We start from the raw sequence: 27,035 nt of genomic DNA, 5'->3' as shown, positions 1-27,035 counted from the left end.
AGGCTTCTGGGGCCTTCACCCACCGCCCCCTCCGCTCTCGCAGACGAGCCCACCAGCCCCAGCATTGACCTCCAAGCCAAGCACGTCCCTGCTTCTGCTGTGGTCTCCAGCGCCATGAACTCCGCCCCTGTCCTGGGCACCAGCCCATCCTCCCCAACCTTCACCTTTGCCCTGGGCCGCCATTACTCCCAGGACTGCAGTGAGTGCTTCCCGCAACCCCCGCCCCAGCCGCTCCCCTGCCGCCTGGTCCCACTGGTCCCTGTTGGGCCCGCTGCCTGATGGCTGGCCTCCCCCGACTGGCTTCTGCTCCTCCTGGGGTCCCCTGGGGACCAGGCCCCCGGGCCCTGCCGGATGGGAGGGCTCCGGGGAAGCCCGCTCCGCTGCCCCGCTGATCCAGGGCCCCTCTGGGCGGCTTTGCAGGCAGCATCAAGGCCGGCCGCCGTTCTTCCTACTTGTTGGCCATCACTACCGAGCGCTCCAAGTCCTGCGACGACGGGCTCAACACCTTTCGGGATGAGGGCCGGGCTCTGCGGTGAGGACTGGGTGTGGCAGGGCTCTTGGCCCTGGGGTCTTCTATACACGGGGGGTAGCAGGCTTCCCCCTGCAGGACCTCTGAGCCTTGGGGCTTGTGGGAGGTCCAAGTGGTGCCTCTCATACGCCTCATCCTTGATCCTCAACCCCTAGGCGCCTGCCGAACCGCGTGCCCAGCCTACGGATGCTTCGAAGCTTCTTCACTGATGGGGTGAGTGGCACGTGTGTGCTGGTGAGGGTGTCGGAGGGCTGGGGTGTCCCACCCTTCATCTCTGGAGCCTGGCCTTGGCAGCAGGGCCTGGCCTGGGACTCCTGCGATCCCTAATGGGTCACCCGGGTTCCTGTCTCCTTCCTTCCTTGGCTCTCCCTACACTCACTTTGTGCCAGCCACGAGACCCACCCTCTCTGGGGGCTCTGTCATCCCCTAAAGACACTGTGAGCACCCGCTCCCGAGGCCTTTGCACTGTCCTGCCAACCCCCCACCTCTCATCTAGAAGGTCCTGTCCATGCTCACCACCATAGCTACAGGACTCACTTTTCCACTTTCTCTAGATTTACTTTTTCCCCCTCTAGATTTTTTTTAGGCCTTCTGTCAGATTTCAGCCTAGCCCTGACTTTCATGCCTCCCTCCACCACTGTACTTTCCTCTGAGCACTTCTCCTGTTAAGCACTTTATGCACTCATCTCCTTTCTTGCCTGTCTCCCCAGCTAGAATGTAAGCTCCATGAGGGCAGGGGTTTCATTTGTCTTATTCACTGTTTGACCCTACTGGGTATCTAACACAGTGCCCACAGTGGGAGGCACTGGGTCAGTATTTGTGTGGTGTCTTCAGGGGACAGCGAACACCCCGGAAAGGGGGGCAGGAACATGGGGTTGAGAGTGATGGAGAGGCCAAAGTTTCTAGCCTCAGGACCTTGGGAGACACAGGATCAGTTCTGAAGTGGTCTTTTTTGTTTTAGTATTTTATTTGTCTTAAAGTTTTTGAAATTATTTTTGGCAGCTCTGGGTCTTTTGTTGCTGTGTGAAGGCTTTCTCTAGTTGTGGTGGGCAGGGGCTTCTCTTCATTGTGGTGTGCGGGCTTCTCATTGCAGTGGCTTCTGTTGTTGTGGAGCTTGGGCTATAGGGAACTCGGGCTTCAGTAGTTGTGGCACACGGGTTTAATTGCCCCTTGGCACGTGGAATCTTCCCGGACCAGGGATTGAACCCATGTCCCCTGCATTGGCAGGCAGATTCTTTTTTTAAAATTTTTAATTTAATTTACAACATTGTGTTGGTTTCTGCCGTATAACAACACAAATCAGTTCTAACTATATATATGTACATATATCCCCTTCCTCTTGAGCCTCTCTCCCACCCACCACCCCCATCCCACCCCTCTAGGTTGTCAGAGCACTGGGCTGGGCTCCCTGTGTTATACAGGGCAGGCAGATTCTTAACCACTGGACCACTAAGGAAGTCCAGGCTTAAATCTTTTTTATTATAGATGGGCTGGAAAAGGCATCTTGATTTCTGTTTTCTTCTTCTTGGCCACACCCTGCGGCTTAGTAGGATCTTAGTTGAACCTGCACGCTCAGCAATGAAAGCGAGTAGTCCTAACCACTGAACCGCCAGGGAATTCCTGGCATCTTGATCTCATTAACACCTTGATGATTCTGTCACCTGGCTTCCTCCTTATCACTTCCTCTGCTTACTTAACCCTCCCTTAACCTGTCACTGCTATTGCTGGAGTCCTGCTGACACTGTCGCTTCCTCTGTTAACTCCTTGTGGGCATGACCACCTGCCCCACTAACTCAGTCTTTGTTGATGTTCCTACTTCCCCTGTTTATGTAACTCCATGCGGACACAATCACTTCCCCTGTTTCCTTAATTCCTTCAAGTCTATAAAGTTAAATGTGCTGAGGCAGGTGGCCTGCAGGTCACATAGCCTTTCGTCCTTTCTGGCTTTTCCAGCACATACGTCTCATGACATCAACACAGATGGATCAGAGAGGGCAAGCAAGGCCTCTGAGACCACACAGCACAGAGGAGTGTAGCACGCACCAGGCCCGTGGGGCTGCAAGTGGCCATGGGGTTTCTGAGATGCTGGTTCTGTGGGAGCCACCCTAAATCGCTTTCTGTTGTCTCTCTGCAGTCCTTGGATAGCTGGGGCACTTCCGAAGAGGCTGACGCTCCTTCCAAGCGACACTCAACCTCTGACCTCTCGGATGCGACCTTCAGCGACATCAGGAGAGAAGGCTGGTTGTATTATAAGCAGGTCCTCACCAAGAAAGGGAAGGTAAGATGGCTGGAGGAATGAGCTGGAGGTGGATGGAAGCTGGCTCCAGCAGAACTCTCCAGTTTTTCCTACACCCACCCCACTGCCTCTGGAGCTAAAGAGAGACAGCTAAGACTGCCGCATGAGGGGTAGAGGTTAGATGCCAGGAAGAACTTCCCAGGGATCCTAAAGAACTCATGAAAAAAAGTTAATCAGAGAGATGGTCTTTGCTGTGGGTGGATCTGATCAAGTTGTGCTTGGAATTCTGACCATACTATCCTATGGTTGATCCTTGGTTGGCAGATCACACCCAGAATGGCCACTGGGGCTCATGGAAAATGACAGAGCAAGGCCAGGGTGATTCTTTTAGGGGAGCTGAAGCCCCAGAAGAAAGCAGAGTTCAGCCTTTTCTTTCTTTTTTTTTTTTTTTTTAAGAGTTCAGCCTTTTCAAGGCCATCAGAGGTTTTAGTCTTTATCCTGAGAAGTATTAGTTGCTCAGCTGTGTCTGACTCTTTGAGATCCCATGGACTGTAGCCTGCCAGGCTCGTTTATCCATGGGATTCTCCCGGCAAGAATGCTAGAGTGGGTTGCCATTCCCTTCTCCAGGGGATCTTCCCTACCTAGGGATCAAACCCAGGTCTCCTGCATTGCAGGCGGGCTCTTTACCATCTGAGCCTCCAGGGAAGTCTTTATACTAAGAGCTGTAGTTCATGGGGTCTCAAAGAATCAGACATGACTTAGCGACTGAACAACAACAAGTGGCAACCAAAAGCCCCTGGGGCCCCTTCCACTGGGCTTCTGGGGGGAGTGAATTAGACAGGGTGAAAGGGAGGCAAGAAGGCCAGGTAAGGGCGGCTATGGAGATTCAGGTGAGAGATGAAGGGGGCTTGGGCCTGGGTGGGGGAACAAGCAGGACCCCAAGGGGTGAAGGCGGGGCCCCTGGATCTATGGAGTATGAACCCTGGCTCCAGGCAGCACCATGGGCCACAGAAGCAGGAGGAGGAGACACCCCACTGCTATGCCCCCAGCAGCACAGGCAGAGCCCAGCAGAGCGGTTAGTGAGAACCTGGGCTTGGCTCTTAACTGTGCTAGGAGTTGCTGGTGAAGCTCAGGCTGCTTGCTGACCTATGACCCAGTTTCCTCGTCTGTAAATGGAGCGAATGCTAATCCCCAGATCACGCATCTTTCCTGAGGATTAAATGAGATGATCTAAGCAAGAGTTTACCCGGGTGCCTGGCCCTCGGGAGCTGCTCTTCTGCTTATTGCTATTGTTTGAATTTTCTATCCTGCCTTCTAGGGTGTCTTGTACCTGGCGGGAACTTAAGCTTCAAAGTCAAACACACTTGGAATTCCTGCCCAGCCACTTATCAGGCACAAGGCAGCTGGTAACCCCCTAAATGTCCGAGTCTCACTTTTCTGACCTGTGAGGTGGGGACAGTGTTATTCTACTCCAAGGGCCCGTGTGAAAGTGAATTGAGAGTGTAGCTGAGGCAGGGCCGGCACTCCTCTGCGCCCTTGTCCAGCCTGTTCATGATGCTGGGCAGCCTGCTCGGCTCCAGTTCTCTGCTGAGGTTCTACAGATTCAGGGGTGAAGGAGCCAGGCCAGTCCTGCCCTGCTGGGGTTCATGCTGGGTAGAGAAAGCACAGTGTTTGACTGCTGTGATGGGGGAGCTCAGGGGAGCAAATGTGTCGTAACCTGTGACCCTGATCTCAGCGGGATGGGAGGGGGTGTCTGGAAAGCTGTGAAGGGTGTCTGGGGATCCATGAAGCAGGAAGGGTGTGATCTGACAGGGCAGATGCCCTCCTGGGCAGTCTAGGGGAAAGGTGGCAGGGGGTGCCAGGATGAGACAGGGCAACTGGGAGCCAGGATGAGAGATGGAAGCCAGGTATGGAGTTGAGTGCCCACCCGCTCGGAGGTCCATCCCTTGGGGTAAGCCTTTGCAGATAAGGGAGTGGGGTGGAGGTGTGAGCCCAGGAGGTAAGTGTTGCATCTGTGACAGGCGGAGACAAGGCCATTGCTGTTGTCCAGGTGAGCGAGGGAAGTGGGGTGGAGGAGAGGGGACAATTTAGAGAGATGTGAGGGGGAAGGAAAGCTGGGCGGGCTGCAGGCTGGGAGGTGAGGGAGGGTGGAGGAGGCAGTGTTGGTTCCTGGGGTCCCAGCATGGGCTGGAGGGTCAGTGACTGGTGGAACCCTTCCCCCAGCCGGAGGGGCAGGTCTGGGGAGAGGAAGCCAAGAGGTTCTTTGGGGGCCTATGGTATCCGAGGGCCCTGGGGCATCCCCTGGTGGAGATGTCCTGGTGACAGAGGCTCTGAGGGTGTGGCATCAGGAGGGAGGTCCCCCTGAAGAGGGTGCTTGTCCATCAGAGAGAACACGAGCGTCTGCAGACACAGGAGCAGGAACACTGAGGGAGAAAGCAAGAGATGGCTGGGCCTTGGGAGGAAGTGGAGGATGGAGACCAAGGAGGAGTAGGCAGGTGTGGACAAATGGTCCAGCCCAAGGCTTGAGGTGATAGCTGCTGACTCCTGCCTGCCAGTAGGCTGCCCCCCACTCTGGGAGGCGTCTGGCAGCCCAGCCGCAGGATCTCCTGGGCAAGGAAAGGACCTGGCCCCTCCCGGGCCCTTTGGTCTGTCCAGGATCCGGATTGCCAGCCAGATGTTATCTGCTCCAGACAAGTCCAACCTGCCCCCGGCCCCCAGCTCTTTCGGAGGCCAATGACTATCGGTCAGAGGATGGGATGGGTGGGTGTGACATATCCCTGCAGCCAGACCCATCATTGGAGCTGGATGTGACCTTGGAGACCAGCTGGGTCACCTCTTATTTTTCCAATACAGCATACTGATGCTAGGGGCAGGGGGCCTGACTTGTCCAAGGTCACCTAGCTAGTTTAGTCCCAGTGGGGCTCCTTGTCACCATCTCACTCTGACACTAAACTTCTCTTGGAGGGCCCTGCTGTTTCCTGCTGTGAACATCCCTGCCTGGGTCCAGTAGGTATGGGATGATGGGCAGGGTTCATGGCCAGACGTGGCTGTGTTCACCTGCTAGCCATGAAGTCTCCTCATCTGGTTTGTTCTGAGGACAGAGGCTCATGCTGGCTGGAGAGTCGTGGGTAGGCTGTGAGCCAGAGGAAAGGTGCCCTCGACCTAATGGGGGAGATGGAGCCCCAGCCCGCAGGGTGTCGTTCCGAGAACGACTAATTCATTTATTCAGTAAATATCGATGAGCACTTCCCCTGTGCCAGCATGGCTGTAGGCTCTGGAGTGTGGAGGCAAGAGGGCAGATGAGCTCCCTGGCTCAGGAGCTTTTCTGAGCTTTCCCGATATGGAGAAAGCTACCCATAGCCGGTAATCTGAGGCTGCAGTGGGCACTCAGAGAAAATGAACAGGGCGATGTGATTGCCTTTAAGTGGGGAGGAAGGAGGAGCTGCCATTAGGGGAGAAGTGCTTAGAGGTGGTTTCGCTAAGGAGGTGATGTTGGTAGCACTTGAGCTTAGACCATAAGGGTTAGAAGGAGGCAACCACATGAAGAAGAAAGACCAGGGGCTCTGGACAGAAGGAAGAGCATGTGCAAAGATCCGGAGAAAGGAAAGGCTTGGCTTGTTCACTAGAAAAGGCCCCTGTGGTTCAGCATCATGAGAAAAAAAGAGGGATGGGTTAGGAGAAACAGGGACCTGATCACAAAAGACCTTAGATTTGATTCCAGCTGTGATGGGAAGCCAGGAGAGGGAACCAAGCGGGGCAGCCAGGACCTCAGCTACATTTTCAAATGATGGCTGCAGCTGCTGCTTGCAGAGTGGGTTGCAGGAGGGAGAGTGGAGACTGGGAAGGTTCGTGCAGTGGTCCAGGCAAGAGGTGTTGATGTGGTGGCAGGAAAGGTGGAGAGAGGTGATATTTTGGAAGCAGAACAGTTGTGATTTCCTGATGCGTTGGAGTCAAGGTTGAGGAACAAGGAGGAATCAAGAGCAATTCCCAGGTTTCTGGACAGACAACTGGGTGGATTTACTGAGCTGGAAAAGATGGATGGAAGAGGAACCGTGAAAATCAAGTGCCCCGTAGTGAGCAAGCAGCATCTGCAGTGCCTGTGGGACATATGCAGGTGGACATACTGAGCTGACAGTGGGAGGTACGGAGTGTGGCTCTGGGGAGATGCTGGGCCAGGGCTACGTCTGGGCATCAGCATCAGCAGACAGACAAGATTTTAAAAAACGGGCGTGGATGGTGTCATGGGGGAGCTGTGCAGGGGGTGGGGGCCTAGGCCAAGGTCCTGGAGCTGCCCCTCCTTTAGGGCAGGGACTCGCAGCTCAGCATTGTTGGCATTTTGGGCCAGATGACTTTTTGCTGTGGGGCTGGCCTGGCATCAGCATGTTTAGCAGCATTCTCGGCCTGCCTCTGCCCACTAGGTGCCATGGCACTTCCCCAGGTGTGACAACTGAACATGTCTCCAGACAAACATCTCCTGGTTGAGAACTGCTGGTGTAGAGGATGTTGGTTGGTGGGGGGCAGGGTGGAGGGGTAGAAAAGCAGTCAGTGAAATTAGGAGGAAAACCAGAAACCATAGGATCCTGGATGCCAAGAGGGAGTTTGGGGAGGGAAGGAGTGACTGCTGGCTGGGTCCTCCACCACTAAGAGGCCAAGCAAAGGGCTGAGAAGGGCCTGGACGCTGCCACAAGCTTTGGCGACACCGGGCCCAGGTGGCCTGGTGGGCAGAAGTGGAGATGGAGCAGAGTCTTGAATGAGAGGCAGAGAAGCAGGGACAGCAAGCGTGGTTGACAGCTTCTGACTAGCTTTGCCGGCAAAGGGGAGCAGAATGTGGACCCCGAATGGCTTTAGGAGGATTGAATGGCTTTAGGAGGATTGTGTGGACGGTGGGTCCTGCTTGGTGGGGGGCCTGATTGCCCTCTGGAGCCCCCTGCCGGTTCTCTGGGGGCATTGCCGATGCCGCAGGAGCCTGGATGCTAGCGCTTGCAGAGAAGGTTGGGGACCCTCTGGGGGCTCTGAGAATCATGGGTAGGGGTGTCCACGCCGCTGCGGGGGACTGCGGGCAGGAGGCCGCCCCAGGTGCCAGCGGGAGTGGCGCAGAGCAGGGGCTCCCGGCGGGCAGTGGGGTGGAGTGCCCACCGCTGTCCACTGCAGCTCCTAGGGCCCCCTCGGGCTCCGGGGGCGGGGAGGGCAGGCGCAGCCTCTCACCCCGGCCCCCTCCCCTCTCTCCCCCTCCCCGTGTCTCCCTGCAGAAAGCGGGCGGCGGCCTGCGCCAGTGGAAGCGGGTGTACGCCGCGCTGCGGGCGCGCTCGCTCTCGCTGAGCAAGGAGCGGCGGGAGCCCGGGCCGGCGGCGGCGGGGGCGGCGGCGGCCGTCGCAGGTGAGGACGAGGCGGCGCCCGTCTGCATCGGCTCCTGCCTGGTGGACATCTCCTACAGCGAGACCAAGAGGAGGCACGTGTTCCGGCTGACCACCGCTGACTTCTGTGAATATCTCTTTCAGGCTGAGGACCGGGATGACATGCTGGGCTGGATCAGAGCGATCCGAGAGAACAGCAGGGCCGAGGGCGAGGTGAGGGCCCGGCCCGGCCCCAGGCGGACCAGGGAGGGCAGGGCAGGCCCCGGGCCCCTCTCACCGGCCGGGCTCCTCCCTTCGCCGCTCAGAGCCTCAGTCCCCCCTTGCATAAAATGGGCCAACAGGAGTATACCTGGCGACTCTGCCCGCCCAGGGTTTGGTGTGAAGAGACGATGCATGGGACAGCGGCTCACCGAGGGCCTGGCGTCCTTAGTGTTCCACGACTGGCAGTAACAATAATAGCTGTCAGAGTGACAGTAATTATTATTATTATCATCGTTGTTATGACTGCCTTGGGCAGGCTCTGGCGCAGAGAGGTCAGGTCCAGGCCAAACCCCAGCCTCTCTGTGGAGCTTCTGGAGGCAGGGGGTCTCCTGTGAAATGTATTACAGAAAGAGGTCCCCCTGGGCCAGAGCTGTGGGGGACCCCCCTGCCAGGGCTGGCCTTTCTGCAGGGGCAAAAACACATTGACCTTGGGAGGAGGCCAAGGGGATTGGCCTTTGGCAGCAGGCAGCAGGGGCTGAGCCAAGGGCTTTGGCAGGGAATCCAGGAGAAGTTTTAAATGGCGCCCCCTCCACGCTGCTGCTGCACGCCAGGGGCCGATGCTGGAGTGTCTGCCTCTGCTCACTCCAGCCGCTAGGTGGCTGCACAAAGGTGCCTCTGCACCCCTGTAGTTATGTGGGGGTCCTGGGCTGGGGGCTGGTCTCTGCCAAGAGGATGGTGGGTATGGGCCCTGGTCCAGACGTTCATCTGCTCTGACCACAGGAGGGGGTCCTAGTGTCCACTGAGGACACACCATCTCACTGATCCAGGCTCTGCTGCCCCAGGATATTGTCTGTCCTCGCTGCAGGGAGAAAAGCACCTGAAATTTGGGGCCCTTCTCTGTGGGAACTGGCTGGGCTGTCCCCAACAGGGCATGAGCTGAGGGTCCCAAGTCACCTGCATTATGGCAACAGCTCCCCCTCTTGCGGCAGCTGGGCTGTGCCTTGCCAGAGCTGTGATGAATGCCGCATGCATAATTCTGTACACCAACCCTGAGGTTGCCATATTAGCTCTCCAAGGAGGAGACTGAGGCTCAGAGAGGTTAAGTGGATTACCCAAAGTCACACGGCTGGTGAGGGGGTGCTTGGGAGTCCGGCCCTGGCCTTTCTTGCTCCGGGGTCTGTCCCCTCCAGCTGGCAGATGGAGGACAGGGGAGGCGAAGCTGAGGCAGGGGCCAGGGAGAAGTCCTGGTGGGTTGGCCATGGGCACTGATGGGGTCTGCTTTCTCTTCCCCTCCTCCAGGACCCCGGCTGTGCCAACCAAGCTCTGATCAGCAAGAAGCTTAATGATTATCGCAAAGTGAGGTAAGGCCCAGTCCTTGTCCTGGCCACAGGGTGGGGGACCCCCAGGGCAGAGGTCACCCTCCTGGCCCACCTCCAGACCTGAGGGCAGCCTCTAAATCGCCCTCACTTGAGGGCAGGGAGGGCAGAGGGGCACTGGGGTCTCCAGTCCCCAGAAGGGCATGGGGGGAATGGGCTTAGGGATGGAGGAGAGGTCTGAAGAGATGGGAGGCCAGGGCAGGTGGCATGCTGGGCCACCCCAGTGAAGACCTCTCCCCTCTTCCTACACAGCCATAGCTCTGGGCCCAAAGCTGATTCTTCCCCCAAAGGCTCTCGTGGCCTGGGGGGACTCAAGTCTGAGTTCCTCAAACAGAGTACGGCACGTGGCTTCAGAACACAGGACCAGCCTGCAGGGAGCAAGGGTAGGAAGGTGGCTGCTAAGGGGGTGGTATGCATGTGGGTGTGTGCCGTGGTTATCCTCATGTATCTGCCCATATGTGTATGCCTGTGAGGGTCTGGGGGCTCTAAGGGTCTCAGAGGTGGAAAGGCCTGGAACCTGATTTCCCTCCAGGACATCCCAGCTGGGTGGTCCTCCAGTCTCTGCTTGTGTCCTTTCAGGAGCAGGAGGCAGCCTTTTCCATCTTCATACACTTTTGACCATTAGAAAGTTCTTTCTTTGGTTGTACCAGAATCTATGGCGCCCACCTTGTTGTCAGTCCCTGAGCCCATACAAAAGTCCCCTTATTACTCTGAGGCCTCTCTTCCCCAGGGTAAACACCCTCATGACTTTGGCCTTCTCTGTTGGGATAGTATAATTTCCCATCAGCCCGCAGCATCCTGGTTGCCTTTCTGAAGGAGTCCCCTTACGTCTAGTGTGTGAATGTGATGTACCAGTGTTTGTGACCAAGTGTGGTTGCTGCCCCTCCCTGGGCCCCTAGCTCACCCTTGCTCTCTCTGCCTCCTCCAACCCCAGATGACAGTGTCTCCACCTCCAAAACCCCCTGGGGCATCAACATCATCAAGAAGAACAAGAAGGCAGCCCCCAGGGCATTTGGGGTCCGGCTGGAGGAGTGCCAGCCAGCCACGGAGAACCAGGTGGGTTCCTGCCGAACTCCAGGGCCAGCAGGGGAGGGGGGCGACTGAGGCACAGAGAATCAGAGCTGCCGGGGCCTTGGAACCAGCTCTCCACCTCAGCTTATGGCACAGCTGGGGAAGCCGCCCAGGGAGGGAGCAGAGAGCTGAGGCAGAGTCCCTGATTCCCAGCTGGTGCTCCTTGCCAGACCATGGCAAGGCTTTGGTGTGATTTCTGGCTCCCAGACTGGGGAGGCAGTGAGAGCCTTTAGTAACTACCCTCCATGGGATTCTGGCTTTTCTCTGCTCCCATCTTGTCCTCCCCACCTCTGGCCCACTGGTGGAGAATACTGTTCTTTTTTAAATTGTATTTCATTGAAGTATAGTTGTTGTACAATATTATGCAAGTTATAGGTGTACAGTGTAGTGATTCACAATTTTTGAAGGTTACACTCCATTTATCATTATTATGGGGTACTGGCTATACTCCCTGTGTTGTACAATATATCCTTGTAGCTTATTTTATACCCAGTAATTTGTACCTCGAATCCCCTACCGCTGCCTTGCCCCTGCCCTCTTCCCTCTCCCTACTGATAACCACTACTTTGTTCTCTACATCTCTGAGTCTGCCTTTTGTTGTTGTTGTTATACTCACTATTTTATTTTTTAGATTCCACATATAAGTGATATACAGTATTTGCCTTTCTCTGTCTGACTTATTTCACAGAGCATAATGCTTCCCAAGTCCGTCCATGTTTCTGCAAATGGCAAAATTTTGTTCTTTTTTATGACTGTGTAGTATTACATTGTATACATGTACCACATCTTCTTTATCCATTCATCTATTGATGGACATTTAGGTGGCTTCCATATCTTGACAGTTTTAAATAATGCTGCTATGAACATTGGGGTGCATGTGTCTTTTCAAATTAGTGTTTTCTTTTTTTTTTCTGGATATATATCCAGGAGAGGAATTGCTGGGTCATCAGTCAGTTCAGTTCAGCTCAGTTGCTCCGTCGTGTCCGACTCTTTGCAACCCCATGGACTTCAGTATGCCAGGCCTCCCTGTTCATCACCAACTCCCAGAGTTTACTCAAACTCATGCCCATTGAGTTGGTGATGCCATCCAACCATCTCATCCTCTGTCGTGCCCTTCTCCTCCCGCCTTCAATCTTTATCAGCATCAGGGTCTTTTCAAATGAGTCAGTTCTTCGCATCATGTGGCCAAAGTATTGGAGTTTCAGCTTCAACATCAGTCCTTCCAATGAACACCCGGGACTGATCTCCTTTAGGATGGACTGGTTGGATCCCCTTGCAGTCCAAGGGACTCTCAAGAGTCTTCTCCAACACCACAGTTCAAAAGCATCAATTCTTCAGCACTGGGTCATATAGTAACTCTATTTTTAGTTTTTTGAGAAATCTCCATGCTGTTTACCACAATGGCTGCATCAATTTACACTCCCACCAAGAGAATACAAGGGTTTCCTTTTCTCCTCATCCTCACCAGCTTTTGTTATTTGTGGTCTTTTTGATGACAACCATTCTGACAGGTCTGAGGTGATGTCTCACTGTGGTTTTGACTTGCATTTCCCTGATGACTGGCGGTGTTGAGCATCTTTTCATGTGCCTGTTGGCCATTTGCGTTTCCTCTTTAGAAAAATATCTGTTCAATTCTTCTGCCCATTTTTTTAATTGGGTCATTTGTATTGGTTTGACCTTGACCTGTGGCTTGCAGGATCTTAGTTCCCCAACCAGGGATCAAACCTGGGTCCCCAGAAGTATACACGGAGTCCTAACTACTGTACTGCTAGGGAATTCTCATGTTGTTTGTATTTTTGATGTGGAGTTGTATGAGCTCTTTATGTATGGTTGTTTGTATTTTTGATGTTGAGTTGTATGAGCTCTTTATGTATGTTGGCTCATATCCCTCATTGATCAGTCGTATCATTTGCAAGTATCCTTTGCTGGAGAATGCTGTTCCTACCCTCCCTAACACCCCTGCCCTGCCTGTGTCTCCAGCGTGTCCCCTTGATCGTGGCCGCATGCTGTCGAATCGTGGAGGCACGGGGGCTGGAGTCCACGGGCATTTACCGAGTCCCAGGCAACAATGCAGTGGTGTCCAGCCTTCAGGAACAGCTCAACCGTGGCCCCGGGGACATCAACCTGCAGGATGAGGTGAGTCTGACTTGGGCGTTGGGCGTTGGTCCATGGAAGGGGGCCAGTGTGGTGTGTTCATTGTACCCTGTGATGTGCCCGGCACTGGGCCAGGGCACCAAGATGGGCACGATGGGACTTGCCTTTGCAGACCAGCCGCAGGGATGGGCCTCACCCGGCTGTGGCCCAACAGGTGGATGCAGTCAGGGCCTGGGAGCCCCGAGGCAGAGGCTGGCGGGTGACTGGTTTTTGGGCCTGGAGGATGAGTAGAGTTCATGAAAGCCAGGGAAAGCCAGAAAAGGGCAGTCCAGGCAGGGAAATGGCCTGGGGGAAGCGTGGCTCTGAAGGCTTGCTGGCAGTCACCGTGCCTTGTCTGTAAAGGTCCAGGTGGCAAGTATTCCAGGCTTTGGTTATGTGGTCTGTTGTGCACCCTCCTCCTCCTTGTTCTCTTCCTTCTTCATCTTCACAATGTTTATTTGTTTATTTGTTTGCTTATTTTTGGCTATGTTGGGTCTTCGTTGCTGCCCAGGCTCTTCTCTAGTTGCAGCAAGTGGGGGTTACTTTCTAGTTGTGGTGTGTGGGCTTCGTAGTGCCGTGACTTCTCCTGTTGCATTGCACGGGCTCTAGGACTCGTGGGCTCAGTAGTTGCAGCTCCTGGGCTCTAGAGCATAGGCTCAATAGTTGTGGCACACAGGTTTATTTGCACCACAGCATGTGGGATCATCCCGGATCAGGGGTTGAACCCATGTCTCCTGCATTGGCAGGTGGATTCTTTACCACTGAGCCACCAGGGAAGCCCTTCTTCACAACATTTAAAAATGCAAAACCCATTCTTACCTCAAGGGCCACACAAAAACAGGTCATTGGCTGGATTTGACCTATGGGCCATGGTTTGCAGACCCCTGGTTAAAAGAAAGGGAGTGTATGGTGTTTGCTGGAGTGGCCAGCAATATGGGTGGCTGATCAGATGAGACAAGACTAGTTTGTGAAGGGATCTGACAACCACACTTAAGAGTTTGAAGCAGGTTATAATAACAATGGGATATAACTAATCCCAAAAAAGGCAATGCCAAAGAATGCTCAAACTACGACACAGTTGCACTCATCTCACACGCTAGTAAAGTAATGCTCAAAGTTCTCCAAGCCAGGCTTCAGGAATACGTGAACTGTGAACTTCCAGATATTCAAGCTGGTTTTAGAAAAGGCAGAGGAACAAGAGATCATATTGCTGGATCTTCGAAAATGCAAGAGAGTTCCAGAAAAACATCTATTTTGACTGTGTGGATCACAATAAACTGTAGAAAATTCTGAGAGATGGGAATACCAGATCACCTGACCTGCCTCTTGAGAAATCTGCATGCAGGTCAGGAAGCAACAATTAGAACTGGACATGGAACAACAGACTGGTTCCAAGTAGGAAAAGGAGTACGTCAAGGCTGTATATTGTCACCCTGCTTATTTAACTTGTATGCAGAATATATCATGAGAAACGCTGGTCTGGAGGAAGCACAAGCTGGAATCAAGATTGCTGGGAGAAATGTCAATAACCTGATATGCAGGTGACACCACCCTTATGGCAGAAAATGAAGAATAACTAAAGAGCCTCTTGATGAAAGTGAAAGATGAGAGTGAAAACGTTGGTTTAAAACTCAACATTGAGAAAACTAAGATCACGGCATCTGGTCCCATCACTTCATGGCAAATAGATGGGGAACAGTGGAAACAGTGGCTGACTGTATTTTTTGGGCTCCAAAATCACTGCAGATGGTGATTGCAGCCATGAAATTAAAAGACGCCTACTCCTTGGAAGGAAAGTTATGACTAACCTAGACAGCATATTAAAAAGCAGAGACATTACTTTGTCAACAAAGGTCCATCTAGTCAAGGCTATGGTTTTTCCAGTGGTCATGTATGGATGTGAGAGTTGGACTATAAAGAAAGCTAGAGTGCTGAAGAATTGATGTTTTTGAACTGTGGTGTTGGAGAATACTCTTGAGAGTCCCTTGGATTGCAAAGAGATCCAACCCGTCCATCCTAAAGGAGATCAGTCCTGGGTGTTCATTGGAAGGACAGATGCTGAAGCTGAAACTCCAGTACTTTGGCCACCTCATGCGAAGAGCTGACTCATTTGAAAAGACTCTGATGCTGGGAAAGATTGAGGGCAGGAGGAGAAGGGGACGACAGAGGATGAGATGGTTGGATGGCATCACCGACTCAATGGACATGAGTTTGGGTAAACTCTGGGAGTTGGTGATGGACAAGGAGGTCTGGTGTGCTGTGGTTCATGGGGTCACAAAGAGTCAGATATGACTGAGCAACTGAACTTAACTGATAACCTTTAAAAATTGTGAATCACTTTGCTATACACCTGGGGGCTTCCCAGGTGGCACTAGGGGTAAAGAACCCACCTGCCAATGCAGGAGACATGAGACACAAGTTTGATCCCTGGGTCGGGAAGATCCCCTGGAGGAGGGCATGGCAACCCACTCCAGTATTCTTGCCTGGAGAATCCCATGGACAGAAGAGCCAGGTGGGCTACAGTTCATGGGGTCACGAAGAATTGGGCATGACTGAAGTGACTTGGCTCACACATGCTATACACCTGAAACTTATATAATACTGAACGTCAATTAGATCTCAATTTTCACGAAAAGACATGTTTAAGCAGGTAAAAAATTACATAGAAGGACTCTGCTTCCAGTTAAGATAGAGAAAGCACACTCTGACCAATTTTTCCTAGTGATTACATCTAAAAATCCTGGACAGAGTGTATAAAGTAAATGTCAAATAACTCTGAAAGATGGGTAGCAGACTGGGGAGGAAGAGTGCAGCCTTCCAGAGGTCAAGGCCATCTAATGCAAACTCCCAAAATGTCTGTCCTATCTAAAAATGTTTCTGTGCTTTCATTACAACTTGTCCTCTTCAGATATAGAGAGAAATGTTCATGTCTCTAACCAGTGTTCACAATCCTGTTTTGGTATTTCCTCCAGATTTCTACTCTATCATCTCCCCTTTCTCTTGTGCTGTCAGCTGAATCATGTCCTCCCAAAATTCATCCATCAAAGCCCGAACTGCCAACGTGACTGTATTTGGGGACAGGGCCTATTGGGAGGTAATTATGGTGAAATGAAATCAGGGCTGCGGTATGACAGGGTGAGTGTCCTTGTGGAAGGAGACACCGAAGAGCTCCTGTCTTCACCATCTCCACCTCGTGAGGACACAGCAAGAAGTTGACTGCCTGAAAACCAGGAAGAGAGCCCTCACCAAAAACTGAATGGGCCTGCACCTGGATCTTAGATTTCTCAGCCTCCAGAGTTGTGAGAAAAGAAAGTTCTGTTGTTTAAGCCAAAAAAAAAAAAAAAGAGTTTGCAGCAGGTTAAATGTCAATTATATCACAATAAAACTGGGGGAAATATCCAAATAAACATTTTCACTTAAAAAAAGAGTTTGCAGTAGGGCCAGTGTTTCCCAGAATCCTAAGGTTCCCCAGAGGTGCTGTGGGAGGCTGAGGGCAGGCCAGGACCCGCATCCCTGCCTGAACTAGAGTAACCTGCTTTGCTCTGTCTGCTTTTTATTTATTGTATTTTTGGCTGTGCTGGGTCTTTGTTGCTTTGGGTGAGCTTTCTCTAGTTGCCGCCAACAGGGGCTACTCTTCGTTGTGGTGCGCCGGCTTCTCATTGCAGTGGCTTCTCTTGTTTGGAGCAGGGACTCTCGGGAGCTCAAGGCTGTAGCAGCACTGGCTTTAGTAGATGCAGCACGTGGGCTCAGCAGCCACGGCACGCAGGCTTAATTGCCCCGCGTCATGTGGAATCCTTCTGGACCAGGGATCAAACCTACTCTCCCCTGCGTGGGCAGGCAGACTCTTTACCACTGGACTACCAGGAAAGTCCTTCTGTCTGCTTTTCATAATGTTGATTTTTTTCATATTGGATTTTCTTGGATCATTTTACTGGACAAAAGAGACTCTGCTGGAAAAGATGTTTCAGAAAACCATGAATTTGGGCAGTAAAGTCCTATGAGTCACGTACTCTGAAGCTGTATGCGAAGACATAAGACAGTCTTCCTGCCCCTGGGAAGGAGCTCGGCAGACAAGATGAGCACATGTGAAATAGTGGACAAGAGAAAAGGCTGGTTCTCATCAGGGACCAGATTGTGTGTCCCAGAGAGGGATCTGAGTGTCAGGACGGAGAGTGGACCCACCTCTTGGACTTGGCAGTGGAGAGGGTGAGGCCCAGGGCTGAGGATAGAGGGCTTTTGGTGGCTTCACTAAAGCCTTTGACCTTGAGCTAATGGACAGTGGGGAGCCCTAGATGTTTCTTCAGTTGGGGAGGCATAGATGAGAGTCGGGTTGGAGAAGTCGGGCTTTAGCGTATGCCTAATGGGTATGCGGGCTTCCCTGGTGGCTTAGCTGATAAAGAATCCACCTGCAATGTGGGAGATCCCGGTTCGATCCCTGGGTTGGGAAGATCCCCTGGAGAAGAGAGGGGCTACCCACTCCAGTATTCTGACCTGGAGAATTCCATGGGCTGTATATCCATGGGGTCGCAAAGAGTTGGACACAACTAAGCACCTTTCACTTCACTTCAATGGATGCAAACTAAGGAAGTCCAGAGCAGGATGCCTAGGGAAGAAATTACCCATTTTGTGTGTGTGTGTGGGGGGGTGTGGTCAGGAGGACTCCGTGGTCCCAGGGGGATAAGGAGGATAGGAGCAGCTCTAGGGCTCAGCTGCATGAGAGGGAAGAAGGAGGGGTAGGAAAGGAGCCAAAAGTTTGAGCTGCAGACTGGTGGCATCTGTCCCTGGCAGACCTGGGGTGTAGGATGGGCAAGAGGATGTGTCATGTAGCAACCCGTTGCACTTGGGCTTGTCGATGAAAATTCAATTAACTATCAGTTAAGAAGGAAAAAGCGTTGAGCTATGGACCCATTGTAATGAGTACTATATTGCTGAGTTGTGTGTCTTTGCCGGAGGATTCTGTTGCTTTCTGAACATGCGTTTTTCTGAGCAGTTCCTATCCAGGGAGGACTTTGCATTGGGTGATGGCGCCCCCTGGTGCACAGAAGGGACACTGACCCGGCTGTTCATTCTTGTGTTCACAACAACCATTTGTTTAGCCCAGTTTCTCAACCTTGACACTTTGGGCAGAATAACTTTTTTTGTGGGAGGTTGTCTTATGCGCTGGAGGAAGTTTAGCAGCATCCCAGGCTTCCGTCCACTCGATGCCAGTGGCGTGCCCCAGTTGTGAAAACCAAACAGTTCCAACGTGCCTGCTTGAGAATTCGTGATTTAGACCAGCAGGAGTTGGCACCAGCAGGTCCAACGGGCAGGCTCATGTGGGGGTGGGTTTTGCTCACTTCTGTCCCCCACAGTGCCTGCACCAGGGAAGGTGTGTTCTCCTTTCTGTGGAGGGACAAATGTCCAAGCCCACTGGGCTGGCTGGAGCAGGGGGAGCTGGGGCTAGGGGCTCAAGGGGCTTGGACCTAGCTGGGGACTCTGTTCTGCTGTAATGGGTATTCTTAGCCCAGTGACCCCTGGTCTGGGCAGAGCTGGGTATGGTATCAGTAGATCCCAGAGAAGGCCAGAACCAGGCTGGGCTGGGCTCTAGGGCTGGACCAGCATGGAGGCGTGGGCACCAGGGCAGGGCCTGACTGCAGCCTTATGTCTTTGCCCCCTCCCCAGCGCTGGCAAGACCTCAACGTGATCAGCAGCCTGCTCAAGTCCTTTTTCCGAAAGCTACCTGAGCCTCTTTTCACCGATGGTGAGTTGGGGGCGGACGTAGAGGATGGAAGGGGAAGGGAATACCTGTCTATGCTGCATCCTGACTGCTTTTTAAATTGAGTGTGTGGTTTTACTTTGGGTGATAAAATACAAAAGAAACACATGCTTGTAAAAAACTTCAGTACTGATATAAATAAAGTGAACACAGAGGTCTCTGTCATCTTCCCATTTCCTGTCCACAGAGGGTATCCTAACACTTTCTGGGCATTTACTGTGTGTCAGGCACTACTCCCTACAAATCCATGAGTAGGTACTATTATTTCCACCCCATAGATGAGGGAGCTGCTGCACAGAGAGGTTAAGTGACTTGCCCGAGGTCACAGAGGTTGTAAGTGTGAGAGCCAGAATTCGACCCCAAGCATCTGTCCCCAGAGCCCAGCTCTTGGCCGTTTGCTGAGCTCCTTGCTAACAGTGTGCTGTGTTTGCTTCCAGGCCCTCTTACACGTGGCTTCTCTTGTGACTCAGCTGATAAAGAATCCTCCTGCAATGTGGGAGACCTGGGTTCGATCCCTGGGTTGGGAGATCTCCTGGAGAAGGGAAAGGCTACCCACTCCAGTATTCTGGCCTGGGTCGCAAAGAGTTGGGCATGACTGAGCAACTTTCACTTTCCTTTTCCCTCTCTCATGCGTGACAAAGACACATGTGCCTACATAGGGCTTGCAGTTGGGTGAGTTGAGTGGCGTGCTGGTAGCTGTTTCATCTGGCTCTGAAAGGAATAAAACTGTGATGATAGCACTTTCCAGTTTCTAGAGTATAGATACTCCCGCCGTGGCTGGCTTCAGGATCCCAATCTGCTGTCACCGACATGAGCTGGGACAAGACAGACACAACCAGTTGTCAGGAGTCCTGTGAGCGAGTGGCTCCACTGCTTGAGTGATTCTCAACAGAAGGAGGCTCATTAATTTTGAGATTTGTTCATGTCAGTACAAAGAGCTCGACCTTGTTTTCCATTTAAATCAAACCACGTAGTGTTTCCCAGCCTGAATAGACAATATGTTGTCTAATCACTCCCCTTGTTGTTGTTTAGTTGCTGAGTCGTGTCTCACTGTTTGGTACCCCATGGACTATAGCCCACCAAGCTCCTCTGTCCATGGGATTTCCCAGCCAAGAATACTGCAGTGGGTTGCTATTTCCTTCTCCAGGGGATCTTCCCAACCCAGGGATCGAACCTGTGTCTCCTGCTTGGCAGGCAGATTCTTTACCACTGAGCCACCTGGGAAGCTCAATCACTCTCCTACTGATGGATATTTAGATTGTCTTCACATTTTTGCTATTTCAATACATGTTAACAATGACTTTCCTTGACTGTGTCCCTGCATGCCTGGACCAGAGTCCTAGAGGTAGATTCCTAGACGTGGACTGGCTGGGTCAGAGTCCTGAAAAACATTTTTGAAAGCTAAACTCAAGTTGCATGCTGGGGAGCTGACCCAAGTTCACATTCCCACTAGCAGTGTAAGATATTTTGCTTTCCCACATTCCCATCACACTGGATGATGTTATTAATATTTTAAAGTTTTGCTGATCAGAGAGGGGAAATGGCATCTCACTATTGTTTTCATTTTCATTTCTGTCATTACTAGGAGATTAACCTTTAATGGATTCTATACTGAGATACATACATAAACATGAGTGTTTAGGAATACCTTATGATTATAAAAACATTTTCTTATTTTTCCCAATACTTGAATAAGTATTATTTTTGACTCTGTAATGCAATTAAATATATTTGTGTATTACGTGAGCTAGAAATGGATTTATTTTCCCAACAAGATAGCTAATAGTGCCCGGGACATTATCGATACCACCATCCTTCCCTGCTGACTTGAAGTGCTATCGGGAAGATCCCCTGGAGGAGGGAATGGCAACCCACTCCAGTGTTCTTGCCAGGAGAATCCCTTGGACAGAGGAGCCTGGCTGACTACAGTCCAGAGGGTCACAAAGGGTCGGACACGACTTACCGACTGACTCTTTTTCATGTAGATCCACAGGGCCTGTCTCCCTCCTTTCACTCCTGACCCTTCATCCCCTTTCCCGGTCAGTGTCACGTTGCCTGAGCTGTACTGTCTTTTTAGTACTTTTCAGTATCTCACAGCGCAAATCCTCCCTCATCATTCTTCCCTTGGAGAATATTCTTGGCTGTCTTTGCACATTCTCTCATCCAGGTGTATTTCAGGATAAACTTACCACGTTCCCTTTTTTAAACTTTCCTGTGGACTTCTTCTGAGGGGAGTTGGGGGAACCCTGATACAGATGGGGAGGGGTGTTTGGAGGCTGAAAGGGCCCTCCCTCTTTCTAGATACCCTCTCTTCTAACTTCGTGGTGTCCTTGTCCTGGAGCCTGGGGCAGGGACCCCTTCTCCAGGGTCAACAGGCAGCTGAGGTCTTATTTCTGCCCAAATGAGCACACCTGGGCTTCTCCGGGTCAGGTGCACGCCTGAGGGCAGCTCCGGTGGGTTTGGTCACATGAACACGGGGCCCTGGAGCCCCCCCTCCCACCAACTGAAACAACCTCAGCACAAACATGACCTCCCCGCAGGGCCTCCTCAGCCTGGAAGCCCCCCTCTCTAAAGAATCCTCACTGTTCTAGACAAATACAACGACTTCATCGAGGCCAATCGCATTGAAGACTCGAGGGAGCGCTTGAAGACGCTGCGGAAGCTGGTAAGGACAGGGGCTGCTGCTGGGCCAAGGGCAGGCTGGACAGGCAAGCCCCAGGAGCCCAAGCCCAGGGCCGCCAGCTGCCCCTGTGACCTTGGCAAGCCCCTTCTCCACTCAGGGCCTCTATTTCTCCATCTGTCCACGGGGGGCAGTTAGAGAGTGGGTTCCAGAACCCCTGAGATATGCCAGCAGAGCCCCTTTGGGGTGTGGTGGGGAGGCGGAAGCCATCACACCCTTCTTTCTCCCACTCAGATCCGGGATCTCCCAGGACACTACTATGAAACACTCAAATTCCTTGTGAGTCATCTGAAGACCATTGCCGACCACTCGGAGAAAAACAAGGTGGGTCAAGCTCCAGTTTGAAGTGTGGTGGAGGGAAGCCTAGCGGGGTCTCCTCAGCATATTCTATTCAATAAGCTCCTCCAGGTCAGGTAACCTCAAGCTTCACTGGCCCCGCCATCCTACCTAGCGGGTCCTTCTGGTCCCCCTGCCCCCATATACTGGCCAGTACTTCTTCCTGAGTTGGCTCCTGAATTTCTGAGGGTCTTGAGAGGCGGAGAGCCTCAGACTCCGTATCTGGTGGAATCTACCCCCTGACTGAGCTCGGATCCCTTGTGTTGCATTTTCCTAAGCAAACCACTATATCTTCTAGTTCTGCAGGGGGGGGGAGAAAGAGGGGACATACAGTATTCCTGCCAATCCAAAACACCCTTGGGATGTCCAGTGGGTCTTCACTCTGGCCTCTCCCACTGCTAGACAGTACGGGTGTGCAGGTGGGGAACTGCCCGTGAGAGCTGGGCCTGGGGTTGAGTGGGGCTGAAATCCAACCTATTCTCTACTTACCAAGCACCTCCATGCCCAGCAAGGAGGCACATGGCCCCAGGCCAGGGCCAGCTCAGGATGTGGCCGGGCTGGGGGCCAGAGGGGCCCAGAGTAGGGGAGGCCCAGGGGACTTTAGGTCAAAGCTCACAGGGATTAATTAACACTGACCCGCTTCCCTCCCCTGCCCAGATGGAGCCCCGGAACTTAGCCCTGGTCTTCGGGCCGACGCTGGTGAGGACGTCTGAGGACAACATGGCGGACATGGTGACCCACATGCCTGATCGCTACAAGATTGTAGAGACGCTGATCCAGCACGTAAGCACCTCCCTGGGCACCTGGCTCCTGCTCGCCGGGGTGGGGGTGCTCAGGGAAGGATGTGGAAAATGCTCCAGGGGCGCAGGAGGCCCTTCAGAAGCAGTAGGCTGCATTTTAAGGCCAGGCGGGTATGAATCCTGAATGCCTGTCCCCAGCAGGAGAACCAGGAGGCCGCTGAGCTTCCAGGATGCATGTGCGGGTCAGAGGGAGGAGGAGGGTCAGGGAGAGGTGCTGCTGGGTTGGAGGGCAGAAGAGGTGGAAGAACGGGTGCCTTCAGAAGGTGACCGCGGGAGAGGTGTCCAAGCAGAACCGGGCAGACAGGGGGGACAGCACTGTCCCTGCAGGCCCACTGAGACTTCAGGGGAAAAATGGTAATTCCCTGGGGGAGAGGGAGGCGGATGGGGCAGGGTGGATGATGGGCTGGGGCAGGATCCTGGTTGCGTGGTCACTGTGTCTTGGGCTGCTCACCTTCCTCCTTAAGGCTGCCTGGAGGCCCCACAAGAGCCTGTGGTTTCTAAGGAGTCTTATTATTATCCACCACAGGATGAGAACCCAGAATGGCCAGCAGAGGGCGCAGGAGGCCTTTTTTTTCCCTTTTTTTTAAGCGCCAAACCCAGGGCAGCACTGCCCCCTTCTGGGGGCACTCAGAGATGTTTTTATGAATCATTGATTTTTCCATTTCCAAATCTTTGTGGGACCTGTGGTTTAACCCACAAAGAATGGAATCAGAACCCTCCTGCCAGGAGAAATAAGATGGGCAACTGGTCAAAAATAGGGTTTGCTTCTCTGGTGGCTCAGTACTAAAGAATCCACCTGCCAATGCAGGAGATGTGGTTTCCATTCCTGGGTTAGGAAGATCCCCTGCAGTAGGAAATGGCAACCCACTCCAGTATTCTTGCCTGGAAAATCCGATGGACAGAGGAGCGTGGAAGGCTACAGTCCATAGGGTTGCAAAGAGTCGCACATAACTGAGCACATATACATAACAAACAACAACAACAAAGGGAAAGGAACGTCAGCTGCCCCCACCTCGTAGACACTTTAGGGAAGGGAAGAAGCCAGGTCATGTTACTCCTATTTTACAGAGGAGGAAACTGGGGCTCAGAGAGGAAAAGTGATTTCTTCAAGATCACACAGTTATTAAGTAGCAGCCTCAGGATTTGAAGGCAGGTCTGTCTGACCAACTCCTCTGCTTTACGCCCCACCAAACGGGAGGGCCGACTCCTGGGTCCATCCTAGAGCTGGCTTCTGAGTGAGTGAGGTGGTCAGAGTTAGCCGAGTGAGGCCATGGGTAGACTTTGGTCATGCTGGCTGGCCTTGCCTGCTTCTTTTCTTCCTTCACTGCATGTCAGAGCTCTGAGCCATAGGAGGGTATGTCGAGGCCTGTTCTCACTCTAACATTGGGACCACCAGCCCGGAGGCCCACTCCAGAGCTGCTGGGGAGGCCAAGGCTGCTGGGCAGTATCAGGGATCCTGATGAGGCCTTGGTCTGGGCCTCTTTCCTCCCTTGGAAAAGTTCAGCTCCCCAAACGAAGAACCCATGCAGTCCCCATGAGTGTATGCTTGGTGGGGAAGGCAGTGAGGAAGAGAGGGAGACTGGCCCCCTGACTCCTAGTGAAGTCCAAAGAAGCCCAAAGCCTTGGTCAGCTGGAGTGTCAGGACCTTCAGGGACATGGGAGGCCATAAGTGTGTCTACGTCCCCTACTCTAGGGTCTCAGGGGGGACATCCCCAGTCAGTGACAGCATCTTTTCTGGGTAGGGTGGGGGAGGTGGAGCACATTGGTCTCCTTCATAGGTGTAACCCCAGCACTGAACCTGTGCCTGGCATAGAGTGAACCCTTAGTGTTGGTTGAATGAATGAATGAAATAATAAATAAATGAATTGCTGTTGAGGTTATGCCAGTCTGGGCATTCCTACCGAGGGAATCATTCCTGGGGAATGACCAAACGTGCACCTTTCCATTTTCTGCCCCCTTGGCGTTAAAGTAATCAGCCCTGGATGATTGTCAGTTGTCAAGAGAGTGAGCTGCCTGCTCATTCACATTGAGCCCACTGAGCCCACCCACCCAAGTTGGCCAGGATCTGTCAAGCACAGAGACTCTTGAGCCAGGGTAGTTCCAGTGGAGTCCCGAGCCCAGGCAGGGCAGAACTTGTGGCAGCAGTTGCTCTGGCTCTGAGCCCCTGGCCAGTGAGCGGGTGGTTGGAGTTCATGGGTGACATGACCTCCCGTTCCACTGGGAGTTTCAGCTGTAACCACCCCTGCCTCCCTGCCTGGGGCTCCTGCGTTCCAAGGAACTTTTGGGCAGCAGGGCTGGAAGGGGCCTTAAGGTATGAGACCTGACCTTGCATTGTACGGAGAGTGAAAACCGAGGCTTGAAGAGGAACGGTGACTTGCGCAGGGTCCCACAGCAAGATATGGCCGAGTTATGAGCAAACCTAAGTGTTCAGCCACCCAGCAGCAAGTCACCAGCCAGCTCATACCCATGATTACTAAGCCAACTGAAACCAAACTGAAGACCATACCAAGGCATTTGTTCATTTATTCACTCAGTAAACGTGGTGATTCCTACTGTGTGTGCACTGGAACTTCTCAACCTGGCACTAGTGACCATTGGGGCCAGATCATTGTTTGTTGGGGACTGTCCTGTGGCTGATAGTATGTTTTGTAGCATCTCTTGGCCAGATGCCAGGAGCCTCCCTCCACTTGTGACAATTGAAAATGTTTCCAGACGTCACCAAATGCCCTCTTGGAGGGGCACAGTCACCCTAGTTGAGAAGTACTGATGCAAGGGTTCAGGACACTGCCCCTGGGCCAGCCTGCCTGAGGTTGAACCCTGGTTCTGTCCCTTATATGCTGTGAGGCCTTGGACAAGTTACTTACCCTTTTTGTGCCTCTGTTTCCTCTCCTGTTTGTCTCCCAGTGTTATTGTGAGGGTTGCATGAGTTATTATCTGTGAGGCACTTAAAATGGTGCCTGGCAGGTAGTAAGTGTTGTATGAGGGTTAGTCATCACCATTGTCGTCATCATCAGCATCATTGTCATTATTCCATACCAGATACAAATGCAGGTGCTGGCAACACAGAGATGAATGGAACTCAGCCCCTGCTCTGAAGGAATGCTGCCCAGTGAAGGCATCACTTTTCCATGCTCTGGGCTGTGTCCAGGGAAGCCACATGGAAGGACCCAGCCCAGCCCTGGGTGCAGGGCTGGGACCAGAGTCAGGGAGTTCCTGAAAGACACTAGGCATTTAGCCAGGCAGAGAAGGGAGAATGAGCATTCCAGGCAGAGGGAACAGCATGTGCAAAAGCAGGGTGGCCTGAGCTAGTGTGAATTCTTCCAGAGAACCGCGGGCCATCCGGAAGCTTCCTGTAGCCTTCTGGGCTCTCAGAGCACTTTCAGGTACTCTCAAACCTGAGTTAGAGGCTGGCTTTTTAGGGCTCCTTCTGGTCAGTCTGTCTTCAGGGACTGCACATTTTCATAATAGCTAACATTTATTATACACTAATGTGTTGTACTAAATGCTCTACATACAGTATTTCTTTTTTGCTTTTTTAAAAATTGAGATGTATTGACCTATTAGTTTCAAGTATACAAAATGATGATTCAATATTTGTATAGATTGTGAAATGATCAGCACGATAAGTCTAGTTAACGTCCAACACCATACATAGAAAACTTTTTCTATGATGAAGCCTTTTGAGATCTACTCTCTTAGCATCTTTGAAATATACAATAGAGTATTATTAGCTATAGTCACCACGATGTACATCTCTATGACTTATTTATTCATTTTACAATTGGAAGTTTATACCTTTTCACCATCTTTGCCCATTTCAGTCACCTCCCCATCCCTTTTCCTCTGGCAGCCAACAATCTGTTGTCTGTATCTATGAGTCTAGATTATTTTTTTCCTGATTCCAGATGTAAGTGCGATCATACAGTATTTGTCTTTCTCTGCCTGATTTATATCACTTAACGTAGTGCCCTCAGGGTCCATCCATGTTGTTTCAAATGGGAAGGTTTCCTTCTTTTTTATTGTTGCATAATATTCCACTGTGTATATATGCTACATTTTCTTTATCCGTTCACCCATTGATGGACACTTAGGTTGCTTCCATGTCTTAGCTATGGTAAATAAGGCTGCAGCAAACAGGGAGGTGCATATATGTTTTCATTTCCATCAGATAAATACCCAGAAGTGAATTTTATGGATCATACGGTAATTCTATTTTTAATTTTTTGAGAAGCCTCCATGCTGTTTTCCATAGAGGCTGCACCAGTCTACATTCCCACCAACACCGTACAAGGGTTCTGTTTTTGCCACATCCTCGCCAACACTTGTTATTTTTGTCGTTTTGATAATGGCCACATAGTATTTTATTTTAATCCTCAGCACAGTTCTCAAAGTAGACACTGGTGTATCATGCCCATTTTAAAGATAAGTAAGTAGACTCAGAGAGGTAATTTGCCTGAGGTGAACTGGAGCCTGAAGTGATGGACTCCAGATCTTGCATTTCTCCCTCTTCACCGCTCACTCTTTTTCTTGTGTCTCTTCCTTGTTTCTGTTCTGTGCTGCTTAT

General features: G+C 52.1%; 1 protein-coding gene and 1 non-coding gene across 9 annotated transcripts in view; one reads left to right on the top strand and one right to left on the bottom strand.

Annotated features, from left to right (window-relative positions):
* Positions 1–27,035, top strand: part of ARHGAP23 (Rho GTPase activating protein 23) — an 82,690-nt gene that overhangs the window by 44,366 nt on the left and 11,289 nt on the right. For 7 of the 8 annotated variants that reach the window (XM_043469906.1, XM_043469895.1, XM_043469886.1 and 4 more), the window contains 13 exons: positions 44–199; positions 421–532; positions 685–742; positions 2,664–2,807; positions 8,015–8,332; positions 9,620–9,681; positions 9,949–10,079; positions 10,631–10,752; positions 12,748–12,903; positions 18,562–18,640; positions 21,247–21,320; positions 21,570–21,659; positions 22,329–22,454. In XM_043469906.1, coding sequence (XP_043325841.1) covers positions 44–199; positions 421–532; positions 685–742; positions 2,664–2,807; positions 8,015–8,332; positions 9,620–9,681; positions 9,949–10,079; positions 10,631–10,752; positions 12,748–12,903; positions 18,562–18,640; positions 21,247–21,320; positions 21,570–21,659; positions 22,329–22,454 — 1,628 coding nt within the window. The remainder of the gene's footprint in view (positions 1–43; positions 200–420; positions 533–684; positions 743–2,663; positions 2,808–8,014; positions 8,333–9,619; positions 9,682–9,948; positions 10,080–10,630; positions 10,753–12,747; positions 12,904–18,561; positions 18,641–21,246; positions 21,321–21,569; positions 21,660–22,328; positions 22,455–27,035) is intronic. The other variant, XM_043469916.1, reaches the window with a different exon arrangement.
* Positions 19,809–19,879, bottom strand: TRNAG-GCC. Its single transcript has one exon. It is a non-coding gene; the product is annotated as a tRNA-Gly (tRNA).

The sequence above is a fragment of the Cervus canadensis genome, chromosome 1 (genome assembly GCF_019320065.1).
Source record: "Cervus canadensis isolate Bull #8, Minnesota chromosome 1, ASM1932006v1, whole genome shotgun sequence".
Classification (NCBI taxonomy): Eukaryota; Metazoa; Chordata; class Mammalia; order Artiodactyla; family Cervidae; genus Cervus; species Cervus canadensis.
This window is presented reverse-complemented; position numbering and strand designations above follow the sequence as displayed.